Source organism: Carettochelys insculpta, chromosome 7, assembly GCF_033958435.1.
Source record: "Carettochelys insculpta isolate YL-2023 chromosome 7, ASM3395843v1, whole genome shotgun sequence".
In the NCBI taxonomy this organism is placed as follows: domain Eukaryota; kingdom Metazoa; phylum Chordata; order Testudines; family Carettochelyidae; genus Carettochelys; species Carettochelys insculpta.
The window spans coordinates 36,854,787-36,879,027 of NC_134143.1; the positions used below are offsets into that span (position 1 = coordinate 36,854,787).

Below are 24,241 nucleotides of genomic sequence, written 5' to 3' on the forward strand. Positions count from 1 at the left end.
GCTGCTGCTGACAGATTCTGTTGACAAAACAGCTGTGTGGCCATTCTGGGGGGAGGGAAGTGCCTTCTCTCAACAGACAGGACTTCCAGAACAATGGGCAGCACTGTCTGCTGTGATTCTGGGTGCCTGTTTTGTGGCGACAGCTGCCAGGCATTCTGGCTGTTCTGTTGACAGAGCTGAGTGCTCTTCCAATTGGTTCACTCTGTCAATAGAAATTTTGTTGGGAAATCTCTTTGTCAACCGATTGCTGTAGTGTAATTAGCCCTTGTGGAAAGCACTGGAGCAGTTCACTAAATAGACTGGGAATAATAAAACATTAGATAATTAATAGTATAGTGAGACTTTACATTTTATGGATTGCCCTTATTTTAACTTCTATGGCCTTATTAAAAACATTGAATAAAATTTGCTGACTACTGAAGGCCTGGTAGGAGGAAAAAACTGCTCATTTTTTTAAATAGACTTGATTTAACCATCTTGTACATTAACTGGTGTTCATAAACACCAGTATTTTTGTACAAATATTTTCATATTTTCACATGCAGGAAACAGATCTCAAGCGCCCATTTGTTTTTTGGCAAATGAGTTGTTTTTCAAGTAAATATACAGTTACCTCTGTAAATGATTTATGCAGGCTCATCCACTGCACTAATTTTTTAACTTCTAGCAACTGTGTTTTCCATCCAACAGTTTAATAATATCTGGATTGTATAAAGTAAGAGTCCTGAGCATTAATTATTTCATAGCATAGATTAGTGATATTTAGGAATATATTTTGAAAATATAAAAATGTAGCAAAGTTTTTGAAAGTCGCTTTTGCTTAATGAAGAAGTTTGGATTGTATTGCCTCCCCCCACCACTGCCATCTTTTAAAGGTCCAGCTTCCACTTAACTAAATTGTATATGTAATGTGTCAATCTGCAGACTCGAGTTTTTGAAATATTTATGGAAATGACATAATCCAGTGAGTTTTTTTGCTGTGGATATATACCAGGCACTGTAATGGAGATTTTATACATATGTTTAAATTGTGATTGATGCTTAATTTACTTTGTTTTCAAACTATCATATTTAAATCACTAGACTTTCATTTTGTTAGGTAAAAGGTAAAACTAATTTTAGCAGCTACTCCTAAATGAATAATATTCCATGTTGCTAAAAAAAAACCAAACCACCCACAATTTCGATAGTGTCTGCTCATATACCTAAGGATGACGTGCGTTGGAGGTCTATATATAAAAGCTGTGGAACATTTTGCTAGTGTGTCCTTTGATTCCGTTGCATAATGCATGTAATATAATGTTTTCCCTCATTTTATCAATGTGAACATTTTCTAACATTATATCTAAAAATAAATTAGTGTCTGTAATTTAGCAAGAACGTGTACTGCAGCGCAAAACATAATCAGGGTAAACGACTGTCAATGACACTACCGTAATGGAAAAACTTCAATAATGATGATAATAATAATTAATGATAAAGAATAATAACCTTCTGCTTATCAGGTGACATGGTTCCAGATAATGGGGTGCTGCTTTATGGTTCTGGGGATATTGTAGATGTTGGTAGTATAGTATAGTGTATGGCTAGACCTTCAGTTGAACTGAGATGTAAGGGATAGGAGCCTCTAAGACAGTTTTTCCCATCCCTCCTAACCTGGAGCTGCTTTGGGCTATTTTGGCACTTGGTGATGATTTAGAGGCAGATGTATGTTCCAGCCCTGTCCCATCCTTCAATCATACCTGTCGTCTTTTCCCAAGAAGCGGTGTTAGCTTTCTTCAGTCAAGGATCCTCCCAATGGGGGAATATGCTTTAGTGTATTAGAATTTGATGCAATGTCAGAAGAGACATTATAGGAGTTAAGAGTTGTGGATTCATTTTTGTCAATCACATATCAAGTTAGCTCCTTCTAAAAATATTTGAAATTTTGTTAGCTTAAGATGGGAATGTGAGTCATATCTGAGACAATGCATGAGGATATGTATCTTGAAGAAGGATTTGGTGGAGGAGAAAGAGGTCATGTAACTTAGATTAGAAAAGACAGCCCATAGATATAGAAATTGTAGTTTTCACTGCCATACTGTTATAAATTGCTTTTGACTTGGCTTTTGCTCTTTTTCTGTCATTGCAGGAGCTCCATCACTACTGTTTACATTGAGGTACTTCCTCCAAATAATCAGAGCCCTCCCCGCTTTCCCCAGCTGATGTACAATCTTGAAATCAGTGAGGCCATGAGAATTGGTGCCATTTTGTTAAACCTGCAGGTACAAAATACTTCAGTGTAAGCCTTTGCACAGCTACTTCTGATTATATCTGTGATACGTAGGGTCTTGTCCTCCTCTTGTAGAGGTCAAAGGCAGTGTATGAAGATTAAAAATCTATTCTGAAAAAAAATCCTAGGACAGAATAAAATACCAACTTGGCATTTTTGTAATGTTTCAGATTTCCAGCAGACCAAAATATATTCATTCATAGCTTTAACCAGCCTTCTGATCAGAAATGTGACAAAGAATAATTAATTATATCTAAACATGTCATTGAATTTATTATTTGTGGAGGTTGTGAAAGCATGAAAGCCCTGGATATTGAACTTGTGTTTATTCACTTGTATCTGTACACCAGGCAGTGGGGGCAATGGTTACGCAAACTTCCCTATATTTTTTCAGTAGTCTTGACTCTGACCATGAAATATCACTTCTAAAAGTGAAAGAATAATTCAGTTTATGTGTCCTTTGGTTCTGTAGTTTCTCTAATACTTCATAAAATGAGGCCAGTTGAGTTTATTGTATCTGTCCACTATGAAGTACACTGGTACGAACAGCTCATTGTGTCACATGTAATATTGGTTTTCAGTTGTGTAATGGCTTTCAGACAGTACAGATGGAACTTAATTTGATCCAGTGACCCTGTGTGTTTTAAATGTATTAATTTCAATTACCAGATGAATACAAATTATACAGTGTTCACTTTCATACAAGTACTGTAGTATAATCTTATTATTATGACAGTATAGATCTCAAATGTAGAAATATTAATCAATTAATTAATTAATTTTGTATAACTGCATTTAAACACAAAACAGTGTAAAACTTTGAAGCCTACAAGCCAAATCATGAAGAGGCAAATAAATGTTTTCATATCTGACATACAAGCACCTTCTAACACTAACTACAAAAATGCCATGAAAACACCTGTTCTTACTTTCAGGTGACTTTATAAATAAGAATTGGTCAGCATTATTTCCCATGAACATAAACAAACTTATTAGCATTACCAATTGGCTGAACAGGAAGTAGGACTGAGTAGACTTGTTTGAAGTGAATTGAAAAATAGAATTTCTTTTATTTTTTTTTACAGTGCAAATATTTGTAATGGAAGGTAATATAAATTATTAGTATACACTTTGCATTGTGTTATAATTGGAATCACTATGTTTAAAAATGTAGAAAAAATAAAAAATAAGAAATTTAAATTTTACTATTGTTCAATAGCTTCATTAGAACTGCAGTTAATCATGACTATTTTTAATCTAATTTATTTGTTTTTTGTTAATCGCATGCATTAACTGCAATTAATTGACAGCCTTACTGACAATGCTTGGAAAACATTGATCCAAGAACTCAGACTGTAGTGTTTTAGGCCCACCTACTACAGTCTGCTTACTTCAGCAGAATACAGATAATCAAATGAATAGAATCAGAGGCAGTGGAGTAGATCCCCAGCTGTTATCAATAGCAAAGTTCAGCAGAAATTCACTGAATGAATCTAATTAATTAAGCTGGTATCAGAGCTACAATACTATTCGAAGGATGTAACTTTGTGTGGCTATGTCTACACAACAGTTATTTTGAGATAAACAGCTGTTACTTTGAAATAAATTTGCTATTGTCTACACTATGTTTGTGCTGTTTCGAAATAAATTTGAAATAGCAGGTGCATTATTTCAAAATCGGTAGCCCTCATTGCAAGAGGAATAATGCCTATTTTGAAAGAGATATTTTAAAATAGGCATTATTAAGCCATGTAATAGTGCTATTTTGAAATAAGCCATAATGGCGCCCAGTGGCACTATTTCAAAATAGTGATAAGCGTCCAGAAATGCTATTTTGAAATGCATTTTGTATGTAGCTGTGTTATTTTGAATTAAGATACTTCAAAATAACCCTTTTGAAATATCTTAGCTTGAAATATCTCCGTTGTATAGCCATAGCCCATTTGCCATTTTCAGTAAATTTATTGAATGCAGATTATCTAAATCAGAAAAAATAAAGGAAGTTTAATTGAGTCTGATTCATGCAGATGCATGGAGAAACTTTCTGTTAAAGAGTGTGCTGAACCACTGACAAAATGTTAGCATTTTTATATGTGGCTAAACATACACAAATACGGTCAGCTGTTCTAATGCTGGAATATGCAATCCTTGAGGCTCAGGTTATCTTTGCATGTAACAAAGCCTTAACTAGTTCTAAGATATTGGATAATGCAAATACAGTTTTGAAGACTGTCTTAAACATGTATAATTTCCATTGAGATAAAGGAAACTGTTCTAAATTTTAGAAGTTAAGCACATGAATAATTGTTTGTAGGAGTGAGACCTTGTTTTGTTAGGTGGGATGGATATAAGAAATATTGGAAACAAAAACTGCATATTAAATCCTTGTTCATTTAATTTACTTTCATTATTTTTAACACAAATATACGATAACAATAGCTAGGAACGATCAGCTTCTTTTGAGAAGAAGTTCTTCATTTTTTTCTGAACTATATGACTCCTTAGGCCTTGCAAAATATTTCAGTCTTTAATAAGTAATCCTCAGTCTTTGGAACATACCCAATAGTTACATACAGTTAAAAATTCCAGTTATTGAATATGCTAATTTTCAGTTCCTTCTGCGAACACAGATGAAGATCTAATTTATTTTGTATGCTAATATCATGTATTTTAAAATGTGTCCAGTTGATTACAACTTGTGTTTTAATAGCAACCATCATTTTACCTGAAATAATGCTGCAATAAATAATCCCCGCCGTGTTATTTTGTAAATAAGACTGAGTTTATTCCAATCCTGGAAGCTGTTTATTACTTCTCATTCTGCCAACCATTGTTAATTAAGTATGCAAATGGCCTCATTTTCTTGAGATTTCGATAAACAGGAATAGAGCAATTACCGTGGTGCTGATGTGTGCTCTACATTCAGGCAGCAGGCAGCAATTCTCTAAGGGTGGCAAAATGGGTGTATTTAAATGATCTTGAAATATACAGGTGTCAAAATATAATTTTATTTAATCAGCTGATCCAAATTTAGAGAGAGATGATTTTATTGGGTTTTGAGTCTTCAGTTTTCTTTTTGTTTCTACACGATGTACTTATTTGAATTTAATTGATTGAGATCATACATAATTTGTTTTGCTATTGCCTGTTCATTTTCAGGATGCACATATAAACCTACCAAACTGGTGATAAATGTATTTTCAAGTTATTTGTGAAGGAAGGGTGAGGATGTGTCTTTTGTTTTGTTTTTGTGAGACCCTGGATTCAAGAAGTGAAGGAAAAGTAAATGCCAATATTGCAAATGTGATTGACTGACAGCATAGTGAATGTGTTAACTCTGATGGGGAAAGTGAGAGGGAAGCCAAAAGTTTTTAGAAAAGTAACAGAAAAATAGGGATAGTTAAGAGATTGGACCCCAGACAGAGGGAAGGACATTAGGTGATGTTAAAGAACATGGAAATGAGCTGAATATAAGAGCTTCTTTAAAATGTGGGGGAGTTTTCCGTAACAATTTTTGTCAAATAATTTTCCCATTATTATTTAACAATATTTTTGTCCAGCTTTAGACATAGATATGAGTGTAGGGGACACAAATGATAGACTTCTAGGATCACCAAATTAAGTGAAAGAAGGGGAAGTGGATCCATCATTGCTAAGGTTGAAAGAGCAGTCAACAAGACAGGCAAAAAAACAGGAAGGGGCATAAACACAAAAGTCCAAGAAAAAGAGAACAACAGAAAGAAACTGGTGCTGAGGAGTATCAAGAGCAGCAGACAAATTAAGGAGGAGGATGATGACAGCTCAGGAAATGATGTTCCATTTTATGCTGTTTCAGAAGCTCCCAGTGGCCAGGAACATTGATCCACATGGCCAATAGGAGCTGCAAGTGGTTGTACCTGTGGATGCCCAAGTAAATAATGTACTGGCAACCTGCCAGGGGCCAACCTTGGGGAACTGTATCCAACCCACAGGCCATTTATTGCCTATGCTAATGTAGAAAAGAGAATTAAATTATTCTGGCCTTTCACAGCATTTGTATTCTTCCTAACTTTTACACTAAAATCTTGACAGTTATGTAGCACCAAAAGCTTTCCTCTATTTTTAAAGCAGTTAAGAAAGATGTTTATTAATGTTAACAGTCTTTCAAGTTTGCTTAGCCAGTTTTTGAGAGAAAAGTGCAGTTTGCAGAGCTCATTCAGTGATTATCTTCTGCTATGTGCTTGGCTTGCAAATTCCAATAATTCACATGTCAGATTTCCCATTGTTTTTCTTCTTAAAATAGCCACTCAAAATGTGAAGTGCAGGTTCGTGGATACAGTTCCAAGAGCAATTCTCTCAATCTAAATATCTAATCATCTGTAAGGCATAAAAAATTGCCCTTGGTAGGTAATGCTGGCATGGACTATTGTGAGATCATTTGTTGAAAGTACAGTAATTAGCACACTTCCTGGTTCTCATTCTAATCTTCTGGGATGCCCCAGGAACATGAAAGAAGAGTAAAAGGGGTTGTAATTCAGGGGTGAGAATTGAAAAGAAAAACATCAGCAAAAGAGTTGGGAAGATGTCAGATAAAACAATCTGAAAGTAGAGTACAGTATCCTGACAAGAAGAGTAGGGGAAAAATCCTGCCCTGACAGTAGTCAAGGAAAGATAATAATTTGGTCCAATCAGATATGTTTGCACAGCCCTTAAAAGTAATAGAAGATATAAATTTGAATAGATCATCGATTTCTTTCATGGTATACTCCTTGTTCATTTTCATGGTAATAATTTGAAAACAAATTTAAATATTTTGTATTTGTTGAGAATATTGCTGTGTCACAACTGCATGAAGAACACCACACATACAGCGATACCTGATAAAATGGAAACAGTGACCACTGATTCCTTTTGAAAACATACTTAACACTACGTCAGTATTTTAGGTTTAGAAGACTAATTTTACACCATATAGGTTGTACAACACAAACCAGCTTTTAGAGCATCTATGACTATAACATATTATTTTGATTGTGTTATTTTTCTAAAGGCCACTGATCGAGAGAGTGACCCAATAAGATACCTCATCCAAAATGGAGATCCTCAACATGTTTTTAATCTCTCTGAAACGTAAGTGGAAAAACTGTTAGAATTTAATTTTTAATTATTCCATCAAATGAACATGTAGGTTGTGAGCAAGGGAAACAACTTCTAATCAGAGGTGTTCAGCTGTTGTTGTTTAGCTTTTACCTGTTAATGCGAGCTTTGTCAATGGTACTGAGCACTGAAATGTCACCCATGGGAATACTTATTTATACTAAACATTTTACTGACTAAAAACACTAGGGTGGAAATATTCGATTTACATGAGTGACCTTCAATTAATTAGGCATCTTTAAAGTTGTCAGCTGTTTGCTAATGAAAGGGCCTTTTGTTTTTTTACTTACATTCTTGCTTTGGAAACTATTACTGTTCAATAAAAAGTAAAAAACATTTTTAACTATTATCTTAAAACTAGATGTTTCAGCCATGATAAAATGGGAAGCATTAGTTTTCCCTAAGGTTGAAAACCTCCTTAATTTCAGTAAGAAGAGGCTAGATTAGGTGCCAGCTAGTGCCCCGTTCTTTCAAGTGGCTACAATTTACATCCTGTCATTCCGCCAAATGGCATCTCTATTCAAAGGGAAGGGAAGCTGACTTCCTTCTTGCAAAGACTTTGAAGAGGCTAAGTAGGGGTGGGAAGTAAAGGGAAATTATGTTAGGGGATTGTGTGTTAATCTCATTTAATAGGGTTTAAGGCATAATTGAGGAATTGCAGAGACTTCCCTAGGCCAAAGTGACTGTACCACAATAAGAGAGAGATCCACAAAATGTCTGTCTGTGGGCTGTGTCAAAACTTGCATTCATCTTTCAAAAAAAGCATGAAAATGAAGGAAATTGAAAATGCAAATGAGGTGTAGATTAGCATATATGACACCTCATTTGCATATTCTTCTTTCAAAAGAGCTACTTTTGACAGAAGAAAAGCAAGGTAGACGTGGCTTTTTCAAAAGTCAACCCCATCTTTGAAAGAACACTTCTTCCTGAAACAAAATACTTTCAAAAGAGCCACATCTACACTGCTTCTTTTATTCTGATTGAAGCTCTTTTGAAAGGAGAATGTGCAAATGAGGTATCATATGTAAATCTGCACCTCATTTGCATTTTGATTTCCCTAATTTGTATGCTTCTTGAAGGAGGAATGCAAGTGCAGACACAGCTATGATGGTTTGATCAGCTAATCTAAATTAAATGTGTTTTAGATGATGTTTAAGTTAATATCTGAGCACTGATAAAATTTTGTAAAAAAACTCATTGCTGATGTGCTCCCTAATTGGCTACACCACCTGATTTCAGCTCTGATTTTTGGCTTTTCCACTGTGTTCCTAAATTTGGTTCTGACACTGGGTTCTGATTCTTGGGTACTAAGACTGACTGTAGCCATGAGTCATGAAGCCTAGTCCAACTGTTAGGCATGACTGCCTTCATTAAAGGTGCTGACATCCTCTGAAGAGTGTCTTGAATCTCAGAAGAAATGTCTACAAGGCTGTAGCCCTGGGGGGCCAGGGTGGGGTTGTTTTTGAAAGAAATTTACAAGTGGGCCATCAACTAATACAACTAACTTCATCTTCTGCTGCCATGCTTTTGTTGGGATTGCATAGAAAGGAGTCATTGCTGGGACAAGCATTTATCAAAAACACAGGTTTCACATTTTATTATGACATAAGTCTACTAGAAAACAGTTCTACAGATGGTCTTGCTGGCTGCACAAAACTCTGTCCTCAGTTCCTAAGATTTATCTCCACTGCAGCAAGAGACTCATGGATATGGTCATAGCTGATTGTGGGTCATATAACTCAGAGCATCGAGCTATAAAATAACATATGTTTGGGCTTAGGATGGAGTCCAGGCTCTGAGACCCTCAAAGGGTGTAGGATGCAGAGCCTGGCTCTCGTCAAGATTGTATACCTATACTTTTATTTTTAGCTCTGCAGCCTGAGCACCACTGATTCAGCTGACCCAGGCTCAGAGATTTGGTACCACAGGTTTTTTTATTGCAGTTTAGACATACTCTAAGAGTCACATTCTGTGTGTCTTCAGCTGCATTGTTCCTGTTGGACACAAATCTATTTAAGATATTCATGATCTCAGTGCACTGAAAGCTTTTTAGATTAAGACCTATATTAGGATTTAGAATTCAGTCAGTAAACAAATTAGGAGACTCTGGAGTTCTTAGAAAACTGGTCTGTTGTGCTGTCCTTTTCCCGTTAATTAGTACTTCTCAGAATTACTCACTGAGTGTTTTGGACTCTCATTCACACCTTTGGGTTCATCCCAAGTACTCCAGTAATAACTGGGACTGTCTTTATTCTAAGTTTTCATAATAGTTTAATTTTCACACTTCATTATCTTCTCTTTTTATTATTCTTTTTCTGTCTGCTGCTATAGCAACTCGGTTTACATGGTCTTGTCTATCTTCTTTCTACAATTTTCTGTCCTGTTTACCTGCAATGTGAGACTTGTCAGATCCCATAGAATCTTAGTTTCCTTATTCTCTAGAGTGTGCTTTCAGTTTGTGCTTCCTTTAAATACATACGTGGCAGCTTCATTTTGTCTGTTCGCATATTCCTTCCAGAGCTGCCATTAGGATTTCTGGGGCCCTATGTCATACTGTTAAACTGGTGAGTTAGGCCCAAGGACAGCCTGGGAGAGGAACCAACAGTTTTTTAGGTATATGATTTCATAATCTTCAGCAACATGGTAATGAAGTATTTTAAAGCAAATTTTACCCTCAGGTCCTATAGACTAACACAGTAAATACAGAAACCTATAGTATATACTACTGGGAGTTTCAAATACCTGTTAAATGTCTTCATTACCAATTGAATGTCTGTTTCATGGGCTCAGTGGTCTGCTAAAAGTTCTGGCAGGCTTTTTCCCTTTTAACTTGCTTCTCTCCAGAGTCAGACTCACCAAGCTGCAGCAGCCACAAAACAGGCATAGGAAGAGACAGGTGGGTGGACATTAAGACCAAGTGGTGCCTCAAATTTTCAGGTGCCCTTTTCAGCTCTAAATTGTTCTATGGGTATGGACAGCCCCATTTCTCTCTAAGCTGGTTCTTACAGGTATCCAACACTTTACTTCTTTTGAATTTTATTTACTAGCATAGAACTCAGGAGCCCAAGCTATGGACTAGTGGCCATGTGCTAGCTGTTGCACAGATAAAGGGTAAATCAGCAGGCTCTGCCTCACACAACTTATCTGCCTTGGTGATTGGCTCTGTATTCTGTCCCAGCAGCAGCCTCCATTCCACCCTTACACAGAGACTCTGAAAGAATGATGTGCAGTAATCTCTCCTGGGTGTAATAAAAGCTTGGATCAGAAAGGCTGGGTCCTTGGAGAGGAAAAGATATGCTTTTCTAGCCATTTTAAGATAGAAGTCATTCCATATCACTGTAACCATCTGTGTTTTAAGAATTGTGAAGAGTCCAGTTTTGTCTCTAATTTTTTCCACCTTTCATGGTCTGAGGCTTTCATAGTGCACTGGCAATCTTCTTGAAGAATTTTCCCCTTCATTTCACCAACACTTCTGTCTTTTCTGGACTGAGTTTCAGCTATTTTCTCTGTATCTAGCCATTGATTTTTATTTCCTCAGGCATTGAGACATCTTGTAAAGAAAATGGATTGGTGATGAAGAAAATATAGAATTAATCTTATATCTGGCATAGGAATGGTGTCTCACAACCTGATATAGATATTCATAGATTTTAAGGCTGGAATAATTGGTTATATAGTTTAATCTGCAAATCCTTCATCAATTAAGCCATTTCACCCAACCAGTTCTTTGAGCCAAGTAATTTTAGATTGATGTAAAATACATCTTGTAGAAAAGATATCCAATCATGACTTGTGCTATTGAGTCAAATACTATTTGATTACAGTGGAGAAAAAAGCATAAAGTAGGAGCAATGGCCTATCCCTTCAGTTGTTCCAATAATGTGTTTTATTCTTCCAGGTCATTTATATTACATACTTTTTTTAAGAACCCAAATGCATATAGGGCCCACTGAAGTCACTTGAAAGACTTGCACTTATTTTAACTGGAGAAGAATCAGACACTTAAATAAGAGGCTTTTTCATATTTTGCAATTTAGGTAGTTGTATGTGATCTTGAAAGCTTGTCCCTTCTCAGAAACAGAAGTTAGTCACCTAAAAGATGTCACCTCATGCACTTTGTTTCTCTCATCTTGAAAATTGTAACAAAGTGTGAGTAACTGAAGGCTGACTCAGCATTATGTGCCCTTTAGAAGCATCCCCATATGGGATAAATTGATGAGGGTCGTAGTTCTGCTCTTTGTGCTGGCAATATGTGAAGGTTTGGAGACAATTTTCACTTAAGCTGTGAGGCACAAACCTTTATAAATCACACTGTAGATAAAACACATGGGCTATGTCTACACTACCATGATCTTTCAAAAGAAGTTCTTCCAGAAGATCTCTTCTGAAAAAAAAGCTTCTTTCAAAAGAGTACATCCACACTCAAAAACGTGGATCAAAAAATCAATCTGCTCTTTTGATGCTGAGCATTCACCCAGCCCCCTTTCCTTCAAAAGAATGGACCAGGAATCAAAAACTCTGGCACCCTGAGGACTGCTCTTTTGAATGAAGGGCCTGTGGAGTGTCTACACACACTTTTTTTCTGAAGGATGCTTTTGAAAGCAGGTGCTCTTCATGATCTGGGAATGGAAGACGGCTTCCAGAAGAAATGATGTGTTCTTTCGATTTCAGACCAAAAGAACATGTTTTGTTTGTAGATGTTCTGCCTGGTCTTTTGAAAAAGAGCTGGATTTCCCAAAAGAACTTGCTAGTGTAGACACAATCATGGTGTTTGAACTTGCAGCTAGAAATTAAAAGGATTATTTGAAGTGAGACTCTAGGGTGACAAACCCCCATACTTTGACTCCAGAAATGGTCTCGTACCCTATTGCTATACCAACTAACCTTTTTTTTTCAACTGTGTACAGCATATCTCTCTTAGTGTGCACTTCTCTAACAAACTAGATCATGCTTCCATTGTAAGAATTGACATAGGTGCTTTTTAAATTAAGCTTCACTTCTGTCTCCCGTGGCATATAAACCCTGAATCTTATCTGAAGTAATTAGGAACCTCATTAGTTCCCCATGGATATTTGATTAAAGCTCAGGGAATGACAATAGAATGTATGAAACTGAAATGAACACAGTCCATTTGATGCTAAGTAAAACACAAAATCTCATAATTAAACCATTTCTTTAAGTATGTTCTGTTATCTTCATGATGTATCTGGAAAAGATGAATTACAAATGCTAGAGAGGTAAGAAAAGGCTGCTTGGAATATGTCAGTATTGTGTACTGTAGAACTGAAGGAAAAAAAATCCTGTTCTCCCGAGGTCTAAAATTCACAAGTTATAAATGAGCGTATAGCTGTGCCATAGTGTAGCTGGACCACTGTTTCTGTGAACATTTTGTCATAAGTACATTTTTTGACTGGAGCCAAATTCATGAAATTTATTTGAACAGATAACCTGGACTAATATATTATCACATTCGAAACACACATTTCTTAATAGGAAGCATTCATGCTGACCATAAGCAGAAAATACCAATCCATTTTCCTTGGCTATGTCTACACTAGAGTGGCCTGTTGACAGAAGACAAAACCTCTATCATCAGAGTGTGTCCACATACGAAAGCAGATTGGAAAAGCGATCCACTCTGTCGACAGAGAGGGGCCAAACTACCCAGCTGTTTTCTCAACAAAACGAGGCCCAGAAAACTGTGAGGCAGGGTCTCATGGATGGTAAGCTCTACTGGGAGCCCCAGCCAAGCAAGCCCTTAAAGGGACTCCCTCCACCCATGTTCCCTGCCCATGCAGAGTCTTGCCTACCTCATTGAGGGAGAGCAAAGCTAGTGCAGGGCTGACACACTTTCTGTGAGTGCTTACATTCTCTAGCAAGCCATGGTGCCAGAGCAGGCCCCAAGCTTGTGCTGGATCCACTCCCAGATGCTCAAACTGCTGACCTCCCTGATCACAGACATCCTCCACCTCCGCTGTGGGGATGCGCCTGACACCAGTACTAAGGCACATGCCCTTGGAGCCCCAGGGCCCTACCCACACCTGTCTCCCCATGTGATCAGGTGGGTCTGGAGGTACAGCACCAGTTCAGACTGGTGCAATCACCTTGTCATGGGGCAGTGGGATGACCAGCAGTGGTTCCAGAACTTCCACATATGGAAGGGCACCTTCCTTGTTGGAAACAAAGTCTGGACACTCTGTGTGAAGCAAGCAGGAGAGTTTATTATGCACAGTGCTGGTGAAGTGCCGCTTTGCTTGTTAGGCTCAGTGGGCACTGTCAAGCAATTGGTTACAATTGTTTATTTAGGAGGTCAATGGGCGGAGAAAATCAACCGGGCAGGCACTAGCAGCAAGACAAAATGAGCACAATAAGCCAATAATCTAACAGGTTACACAAATTAATCTGTCCATAGCTCAAATAACATTTATCTAATACATAGATACTACTACTTAATGGTTTAATTAAACAATGCATGCATGGAATTCCAATCATGAATTCAAGGGAGTAATGCTGATTCTTTCCAGATGGGTGTGATCCAGTTATGCATATCTAGGGATTTAAAGCAAAAATAGCAAAGGTAAATAACAAGCATACTCAGTTTTTTATATTTCATTATGCTTTGTTTATGTCTCCAAGGATTTGGGTTGACAACATTGGAACGTGTTTGGGTAGAGAGAGAGAGAGAGAAAGGATGTTCTTCTAGCCTCATTCTTAGACCTTGAATGTAGCTGCTGTTGGAGTAGTTCTCTCTCTTTCAGACTTTGACACCGTTTCTGTTTTTTGCCTTGTTGAGGCCTGTAATATATGATAAAGGGCAGAGGAAGCAGATTTTCACTAACTCTCACTGCCTTTGAACCATGATATATGTTATGAGATAGTTGGCCTCATACCACACTATGAAATTTGGAAACAGGGAGAAGGGGGAAGAAACACAAACCATAATATGCATTGGAATTTTTTACCCTAAATTCCTGTAACTCTGTGCCTGGCTAATTCGCCCCCGACCCTCCACAGACAGGATACCTGGATGTGCCCCACCATCTTCTTCTGGAAGTTCACCACTTCAGACAGCTATTGTGCAGCTCCCATCTGCCAAGCCCATCAGGAAAGGCTGTGGATCTGCGAGGCCCTGAGGGAGAGCTTCTCCCAAGAACCCCAGTGACCATCCCCAAGGCATCCCTAGTGGGGGCCTTAGACATACAGCCCTTCTCTGTCCCCACCATGACCCCTCCCTTCACCCTCTCACCCCTCCCTGACCCCTGGCTAATAATGAGGGACACAGACATGGTGAACAAATAAATCTTTACTTAAACAAAGACAAATATGTTGAAAATAAACATCATCTTAAAAGAACTATTTACACAGTGCCATAAAGGGCAGCTAAATATTGTGGGAGGGGGCTCAGGAAAGGGGGTGGGAGGCCATCAGAACTTGGACCAGGTGGGCTTGGGATAGGGTATAAGTGGGCATCAGAACTTGGATGGGACATAGTGTGTGGGGCATCAATCCAGGAAAAGGGTGGGGGCCATAACCACATGGGGGAGCATGACTCCGAGTGGCACTGACCCCAAGATCCCTTCCCAATGCAGGTTTTGTGTCCCTATGGGGTCTGGGTTGGGGCCGGGAGCACAGGGAGGTATGGGTGCAGTGGGACTGTGGTGGATATGAGCTTGGTGGGGGGAACAGGAGGGCCTGGGGAGCAAGGGATGGGCATGCTGGGGGAGCAGGGAGGACTGACAAGACAGGGTGCTTGGGGGGCACCCTCTTCACCAGGTCCAACACTCCTTGGGGCAATGGCCAGCAGGGGTGGGGGAGTGTCAATAGTTGGGGGGGGAGTGGGGGCAGCAGGCATAGGCGGCTGGGCCAGTTAGTCCCACCAGCTGCTGGTGAGGGCATCTAGGTGGGATATCAATTGGTCGCAGGACCTCATGTGCCACTTCTGGTCTTCCTGCACCTGGCGCTCCAGGAGGTCATTCTGCCTGCTGAGGGCAGCCATATAGGCATGCAGGATGCCATTTTTGGGCTGACTATAAATATTCCTGCCACAGGCACACTACCTTAGGGGTGGGATACCGGCTTTCTCGCGTGGTGGTCCTGGGCTGTCTGGCCCTGGCAGAGGTGGGGCTGACCCGGCCCTCAGATGGTGCAGCTGTAAGGAACTGATGGAGGAAGGATGGCAAGTCATTCCACAACACAGCCCCCCAACCACCATGAGCAGCAGCCACCACCCCTAAACCAAGGGACAGGAATATCCTGGGAGCACAGGCATATGCCCTGCATAGTGGACCCTGCCACATACAGGCCCTGCAATACCTTGGCAACTGGACTGACTGCTGCACTCCTCCACTCAATGGACTAGCGGCCAAGGGTGGTGTCCAGTCACAGAGGGGTCCCCACATGGGTGACAGGTGAGCTAGATGCAGTCTGACCCTCCTCCCACCCACATGCATGTGATTCACAATGCTGTCCATAGCAGTAGGCTGCTGCTCCTCTGGCTCATAGAGGAGGGGGGGAACCTCCTTGGCTGTGTCCAGGGCAGCTACTGAGGGGGCAGAGTCCTTGGCCCTCAGGAGGCTGTGGAACTTGGCGTAGGAGGGGCAGGTTGTGGGTCCTGCCCCCAACTCCTGTCTGCATCCTCGACCCTGGTGTATCCCTGGTGCAGCTCCTTTACTTTCACTTGGAGTTGTTCTATAGTCTGGCTGGGGTGGTCCATGCCACCAGGGTGGTGGAGACCCAGGCATAGGCTGGGGCATTTCACCTCTTGGCAGCAGGGTAGAGGAGAAAGGCCTCTTCAGCCCACAGTCTGATGACATCCTGGATCTCAGGCCCAGTCCATGAGGGGGGGCATTGTTTGTTGCCCTGGTGATCTCCTGGGACCCCCTCCTGCAGCTCTCCTGATTGCCCCAGTGTGTCATGGGGCTGCTGGCTGTCAGCCATGGCCTTGGGAGACATTTGGGGGTAGCTGTGAAGGTGTGTACAAGAGCAGCTTGTGGCTCTGCTGTTTGCATGCTCTCAGCTTCTTCTGCTGTTTGCATGCTCTCAGCTGGCACCATGGAGGACTGTTCTGTTGACAACAGCACCTCCACCCCCCCGCCCCAAGCAGCCACACTTGAATCTGTAGGCAAAGGTGTTCTGCCTCATGGTGGAGAGGGAGAAGGCTATTGACAAAAGTGCTGAAAAAATGCATTTTTAGTGTGGATGCTCCCCAAGTTTTGTCAACAAAAATGCCAGTTTTGTCGACAAAACCCTGAAGTGTAGATGTGGCCCTTCGGTTTAGATTTTATTAGACGGGTTTTGCTAACATTTTTGAAATTTTTATCATGAGCAGTTGATTACATTAAGATGATGGCTAATTTATTTTGAAGGACAGTTGGGGAATATGTGGGCTATTTAAATGGAAGAGACTAAATTGCCATTCCAGGAAATTTATTGGTGTTTCTACTTTGCAGACTTAAATGTAAGTTAAATAGTCTTTAATAAAATAAATGTAATTGCCAAGTGTGTTCCCCATTTAGTGGCCCCATGCACGGAACAGTGCTTGGGATTTAGCGAAGTAGAAAGAACACACAAAGTATTAATGTATGTTTCCCTTAGTTGTTTGATAAATGAGGTATTGCTGAATCAATCTGCTTTGATGTTATTACCTTCAATTAAAGAAGTTTTAGGGACATCCATGTGCCATAGCATTTTTTTTTTTTAGCCACAAGTGACCTATAATTTAATACCATCTTCAAATATCCCTTCTTATGATGACTGAGACTGGATATTATCTTAGGTATTAGGGAGCAGTCCTTATTCCTTCTCATTTATTCATACTCCACTGAACCCACTTAACAGAGTCTCTAACCTGCTAACCAGAGATAAAGTGCTGGATACATTTCAGTCTTCACTATCAAGCATGTTGGGGAGTTTCCTACCCTGGGGCTGCTTGTTTCTGGTGCTAAAGAAGACGGACTCTTTGAGAGTAAGACACCAGAATTGTAGCTGTATCAAACAGATAATATAAAAGTACAGTTTATATAAATCCAAGAGGTCTTTGGAGGTTAACTATGAATGGGGCTGAGCAGCTAATAAAAATCTGCACTCCCTCTTGAAAATGAACTAACAGAAGACTAAAGATAGCAAATGTTATGCCAATATTGTGTTAAAAAAAAAAGGCTTCAGGGATGATATACTGTAATCTTTACATCTGTACTAGGCAAACTCATTGCTATATTAAAAACAGAATAACAAAACACTTGGAGCATAAACTTTCATGGGCAAAGACCTGTTTTGTCAGATGCAGTTCATCAGTTTCATCCGACAAAGTGGGTCTTTGCCCAGGAAAGCTTATGCTCCAAAATATCTGGTAGTCCATAAGTTGCCACAGGACTTCCTGTTGTTTTTGAAGATACAGACTAACTCGACTACCTCTCTGATACAAAACACTTGGGCTGGATCTAAATGGCGTGGCTTTCCTGGCAGATCTGTGCTAATGAGCAGCCTCAAAATTGCAAATGGACGCTCATTAACATGCTCCCGTGGCTCATTATCATAACTGCGTGAGCTTGGTCTCGGCAGAGGGCGGTGTCGGCAGTAAAGAGGCTGTATGGATGTGCCCCGGCTGGTAAAAAGACCCTGAATTTTTTCAGGCATAAGGGTCTGGCAACAGAGGGACTTTTTGCCATCAGGGGCACGTCCATGTGGCCTCTTTACTGCTGACACCTCGCTCTGCTGAGACTGAGGTCTCGCATGGCTATGCTAATGAGCTGCAGGACCACACTAATGAGGGGCCATTTGCAATTTTGAGGCTGCTCAATAGCATGGATCTGCTGGGAAAGCCGCACCGTGTAGATCCAGCCTTGGAGTATCCCAGTATGGTAGGGTCTAACCGGCATAGCTTCTGGAAAGGAAAACTCATGTCTCATAATTCTTCAGTGTGTCAGTTGATATATATTTATTTAGATCCCAAAATGTATCTGATTATGTCCTTCACAAAAGACTACTCAAGGAGCTATTCAGTCATAAGGGGAGAGGCAAAATATGATCAAAAACAGTCATGGAGACAGAAAACAAAAATAGGATTAATATTAAATTTTTTATCAAAGAAAATGATTAACAGCACTGTTCCTCAAGATTTGTACTATGATTTGTGAGGGAAGAGGAAAGCAGAGTAATGAGGAAACAAAATATGCAGATGACACCAGATTATTTAAATTAGGTCATAAAAGAGCTGTGGGAAATTTCAGAGAGAGCTAAACACCCTTGAATGGCAAAGGTGATGCATTTCCATTATGTGCAAGGCAATGAATGCTGGAAGGGGAAGGGAGAAAAAAAACAGAACTACTAGTTCATATTTCAGGGTTCTAAATGAACTCTTCCAGCTCAAGAAAGGGACCTAAGTGAAATTGTAGATAGCTTAATGAAGGCTTCTGCTCAGCATACAGGTGTGGTCAAAAAAAGCTAACAATATTAGGTTTCATAAGGAATGATGCTGTCCAGTCAGAGGTCTCAGATCTCTGCTGTGGCAAATATACTGTTTGAGATTCTTTCTTGTGCTTTATGACAGCAGTAGAAACCTCTTGAATAAATTACAGCCTCTGCATTCAGTTAGGGACTATATCTTCTATAATCCTGTTTATGATCAGGCCATTACTTTAATCCTAAATTATATATGTATACAACCATAAAACATTAGAAATAAGTGTATCATTTTACAGATATTTACCCTCCAGAGCCTTCAACCAATTCTAATATATCCCAAAAGTTTAAGGAATATTCATGGAAGTGAATCATTCATCTAAGACATAGTATTGGAACAAAAGTGATTGTAGGTTTTAAGGCTATTATGAGGTAATAAAATTTCATGTTTTGTTTTATTACTAGTTCTGGACTTCTTGCCTTAGGAAAGCCCCTGGACAGAGAAAGCACTGATCGCTACATTTTGATTATTACAGCCTCGGATGGAAGACCAGATGGGGTGAGTCTCTATTGAAAGTTTAAGGGTTTAATTTTCTGGGTGTTAAATTAACATGTGTATGACCTGCAGCAATTTCACTGTATGCTAGAAAGGTTTGTTCAGCTTCCTCTTATGCATCACTTTGAAAATATACCACTTAGAATCTAGACCAAAAATGATTTTGCCAGCTCACTTTTGATCTTTCTCTATTCTTCAGTAGCAAAAGTGCACATAATAAATGCAAATGTTGAAATTTCCAGCTGTGTAAGATCTTTTGACCATTCAATTTCTTTGGTACTTACAGTCTAATCTCCCTGTTTGTCCCCCCTGCACACCATCTTGAAATAATTCACTTTTATAGTGTGAAGCCATATTCCCAGTCATTTTCTCTGTCCAATTAAATGTATTACTCAATCTTTGTTCAGAATTTGCACTTGGCAAATGCTATACTAGTTCAGTTTTTAAAATACACATGGAAATCAATTTGCATAAGCATTACACATTTTTTATGAACTGTAACAGCCAGTTTTTCTTTCACTTGGAAGTGTAGCAAAAAATTTGCTACATACATATTAGAGTTCTTGACTTATTCTGCCAGAGGCAGTTAGACACTTGTGGCATTGCATTAAGAAGTTGAATTAATCTCTCTCTCATTACGTTCTAATGAATTTTTAATTGCCTAATGTTATCCCATTTCCCTTAAACTTTGTCTGTTAGTTTATTCTTAGCTCCTGTGGTCCTTGGAAATGGGGAGGTCATCCATCTGTAGTGTAAGGAAGGCACCTTGAATATACTTCGGTCTATAATTAATAAATAATTTTGTTGAATTACTGGCTGTTCATTTCAGGGTTCTGAATCACTTTTTCAGAATCTTAACTTAACAGCTACACGGAAATCTTTTTACCTTGGAAGAGAAATAGTTAAAAATACCTTGTTTGAGATTTTTTTCCCTCTGTATCTGCTAGAAGTACAGCTGAGAATAGCTCATCCCTGAGGGAGACAAATATGACTTAATCATGTGGTACCCTCCCAGTTCAGTGCACCTCTGGGAGCCAGTGCAGTTCCCAGAGTGAAGTAGAGCAAACAAGGGGTACTCTGCATTATGGCACCCCCAACACTGCATATGGTCTTGTCCTCATCTGTAAATACATATAAAATAAATAAAATATTCCTTTAATGCTGCGTGGTATTAGGTTCCCCCTGCTTTCAGCTGCTGGCACACTGGAACTTGTGAAAGGGCTGTAGAAAGGAAGCCTATGACTGTCCTACACAGTCTCTGAGTGGGGAGAATTCTCCCCTATATAGTTTTTAAAGCCCTGGTATAACGGTAGTCCATCGATCCGATAATGACAAATCTGTGCAGATCATCTGTTATTGGTCTCATGGTGTGCCCTCTGGTGACTGTATGAGCCAATTCTAGAGGTGCACATTTTGCTGCAGATGGTGCATGTGAAGTTTGCAATCTGTGGGTTGTGCACTGCTGATGCTCTGTGACGTCATTCGCATGCCTCTTGTAGATGCCGGCAGTGGTCTTCCTCAAAGGAAATGCAGGCATTTCTGACTGTTGCATGCCACTGTGTTCTGTCACTGGCAGTGTCCTCAAGGTCCCTAGGTTTGATACTGCTGTACTGCAGATTGGCTTTGATGGTATCCTTGTAGCGTTTCCATGGAGAACCTATACGCCGGATGCCCTGGGAGAGTTCACCATACAGAAGCTGTTGAGGGATTCTGTTGGCGTCCATGCAGCTGACATGACCGGTCCAATGTAGTTGTGATTTCATAATCATCATTTCGATGCTTGTCATCTGGGTTCTCTCAAGCACCTCAAGATTGGGCACTTTGTCTTGCCAGCGGATCTTCATGATGTTATGGAGGTAGCGCATGTGGAATACTTCAAACTGCTTGATGTGACGCCTATATAGTGTCCATGTTTCGCACCCATACAAAAAAGATGAGAGAACAGCAGCTCTGTACACAAGCAGTTTTGTTGACATCTGGATGTTATGGTGGTTTAGAACTTTGACACGGAGACAGCCAAGTGCCTGGCTCACTTTGGATATTCGAGTGTTGATCTCATTATCCAGTGATCCATCATTGGATATGACACTACCCAGGTATTTAAAGTTCTCCACTACTTTAAGCTGAGTGCTGTCAATGGAGATACTCGGGACAAGAGCATTTGATCCAGGTGCAGGTTGATGGAGAACTTCTGTCTTTCTGAGGCTGATAGATAGTCCAAAAAGTTGTGAGGCGTCAGCAAACTTTGTTGACAATATGCTGAAGATCGTTTTCAGTGTGAGCCATAAGGGCACAGTCATCGGCAAAGAGTGCCTCAGAAAGGAGTTTCTGCACTGTCTTAGTCTTTGCATTCAGGTGACGGAGGTCAAAAAGTGAACCATCATTCCGGTATTTCAAGTATATACCTCGGTCCAGATCTTTCATTGCATGGTTAAGGATGCATGCAAAGAACAGGTTAAATAAGACAGGGGTGAGAACACATCCTTGTTTCACGCCGTTGGTGATGTTGAAGGGTGCCGATGTGGCTCCATCAGACAGTACTTCGCCTGTCATGTTGTCATGGAAAAGGCGTATAATCTGGACAAATTTTCTTGGGCAGCCAAGTCATATTAGAATGGTCCAAAGGGCCCTGGTATAGAATCATAGCAAGACACAGAATCTCATCCCGTCTCTGAATAGACTATATTAAATATTATTAAAATAATTTTCTCTTTATATTTTAATTTCCTTCACACTTTGAAGCCTTCTCCATCCTTTAATCTCTATACCTCAGTTGTTTTTCCAGTGGCCATTTTTATTTTTAGCCCAATAGTCATTTTTGTCTCACTTTCTGTAGCAAACACTAAATCTAGAAAGTTAGACATCTCTACTAAGGATTTGACCAAATAATATACAGGCTTTGTGAGGCTGGTTGAAAACATTCTGCATCATTTTTCACCTTAAGACCCATCCAGACTTCCCTTTTGCCCACCCAGACACCTTTTAATTCAACTTTTTTTAGTGAAATCTAGTATTATAGTAGCCAAGCCATGTCAGAACTGCTACTGAGTATAGCAGCTGAGCTGGAATTGAAATGTAGCATTTTTTCTTTGAAGTTCAGTTGCCTAAAGCTCTGCAAAGGAACCATTGTATGCATTCTCCTGCCTCCAAGCTCTGCACGCATCTGGGCTGATGCACAGTTTCTTTTTCATGTGAAAAGTAACAAACTTTCCTTTATGTGTGGAAAGTGAAACTTCATCATTGCCCAGGTATCTATGCAGCTTGGTAGTAGCCTGGTGGACAGTTTCCTTCAGTTTCCATTATGTCACATGTGAAGAAACTTCTGTGTCATGAAATGATCTAGTGATAAAACTGGCTATGAGATATCTCTTGGGGTTTATACAAAGTAAAAACATTACCCGAAGTCCCAGTTGGGCAGTCAAAATACTTCATTTTCATAGATCTGCTCTAATGTCATTCAAGAATACTACGTAGTCCTTTGTGGTTGGTTCAGGTATTTTAAATGCCAGGAGGAATGGAGAATTCACCATGAGAGTCAATGAGATTTCATTCATAGTATCTCTTTTCTCATTGACAACTGTAAGTAGAACCTACTTTCTGACACTGAGGATTCCTGCAGTTATTTTTCTAACTGTTCTACCTTAGACTTTGTTAAAGAAGTGTGTTCTGCTCTGGAGAAACACCCATATTATAGCAGGAGGAAGGCTTGTTTCAAGTACCTAAACATTGTTTCAGGAATAAAGCTACTTATTGCATATTTTAACGCAGTTACTTCGCATAATAATCCGGTTTGTTTCCATCTAGCAATATGCTGCTTGAAATTTGTAAATTAAATACATTGAAATACACATGGAAAAGCTCAGATTCTACATTTTAATAAAATAGCTACTTCAAAATGTAATATACTGAAGATGGAAAAATACTTGTGTTTTCCATGAGAAAATTCCTCTCCTAAATTGTAGCATGGGTATTTGGCTTTGGGAGATTTTATACTTCTTTTGTTCACAGTAACTATTAGGATCAATGGTTTAATAATTACTTAAAGTTTAAAGTCAAATTATTCCATTCATTGTTTCCAAGAACACAGACATTTAATCCTAATATGAGTAAAACTAGCAAACATTTGTATATTTTTTTTCATTTATACATATTTTGGTGGTTTTAAACTTGATTGATTTATGTGGCTTCAACTGTTGATTCCATCAGACAATGTTCTCTTCTATGCTCTAGTTGCTTTAGTGTCAGAGAGGTAGCCATGTTAGTCTGTATTATATCAAAACAAAAAAGCAGTCAATTAGCACTTTAAAGACTAACAAAATAATTTATTAAGTAATGATCTTTTGTGGGACAGACCCACTTCTTCAGATCATAGTCTTACCAAAACAGACTCAATATATAAAGCAGAGACATCCAAGAATTGTTATCAAGGTTGGCAAATCAGAAGAGCAGAGGGGCAGCAGGAGGGGGCAAGGGGTAGGGAAGTTAAGAGTTAGATGAAACAAAGTATGTAAAAGAGTCCTTATAATGGGCCAGGTACCCATTTGAACCAGGACAGCAATTACAATGATGGGTTCAGTGGATGTGTGAGGCCTGTGTTGGGAGTGATGGTCCAGGAGCAGGCTGAGGAATGGAAAGGTGGCAGGGCAGGAAAGGGTAGAAGGTGAAGAGTCTCGGTGGGAAGGACAGCATAGGAGCATGAAGATGGTGGGTAGTCTGGGTGAGGGAGAGGGTGCAGGAATGAGCTGGGAGTCCAGTATGGAAGTGGGTGGTAGGAGCAGGACTGGTCTAGATGGTGAGAAGGTGCCTGAGGGTGATGCCGCTCTCTTACCTGATGCTCCCCACTGCTCCTATTAGCTGCAATTGCTCAATGGGAGCAG

The 24,241-nt window shown here is 39.6% G+C and overlaps 1 protein-coding gene across 1 annotated transcript in view; it reads left to right on the forward strand.

Annotated features, from left to right (window-relative positions):
• Positions 1-24,241, forward strand: part of PCDH15 (protocadherin related 15) — a 695,579-nt gene that overhangs the window by 343,513 nt on the left and 327,825 nt on the right. The window contains exons 14-16 of the mRNA XM_074999591.1: positions 2,132-2,264; positions 7,302-7,381; positions 19,274-19,367. Of these exons, the coding sequence (XP_074855692.1) occupies positions 2,132-2,264; positions 7,302-7,381; positions 19,274-19,367 (307 nt within the window). The remainder of the gene's footprint in view (positions 1-2,131; positions 2,265-7,301; positions 7,382-19,273; positions 19,368-24,241) is intronic.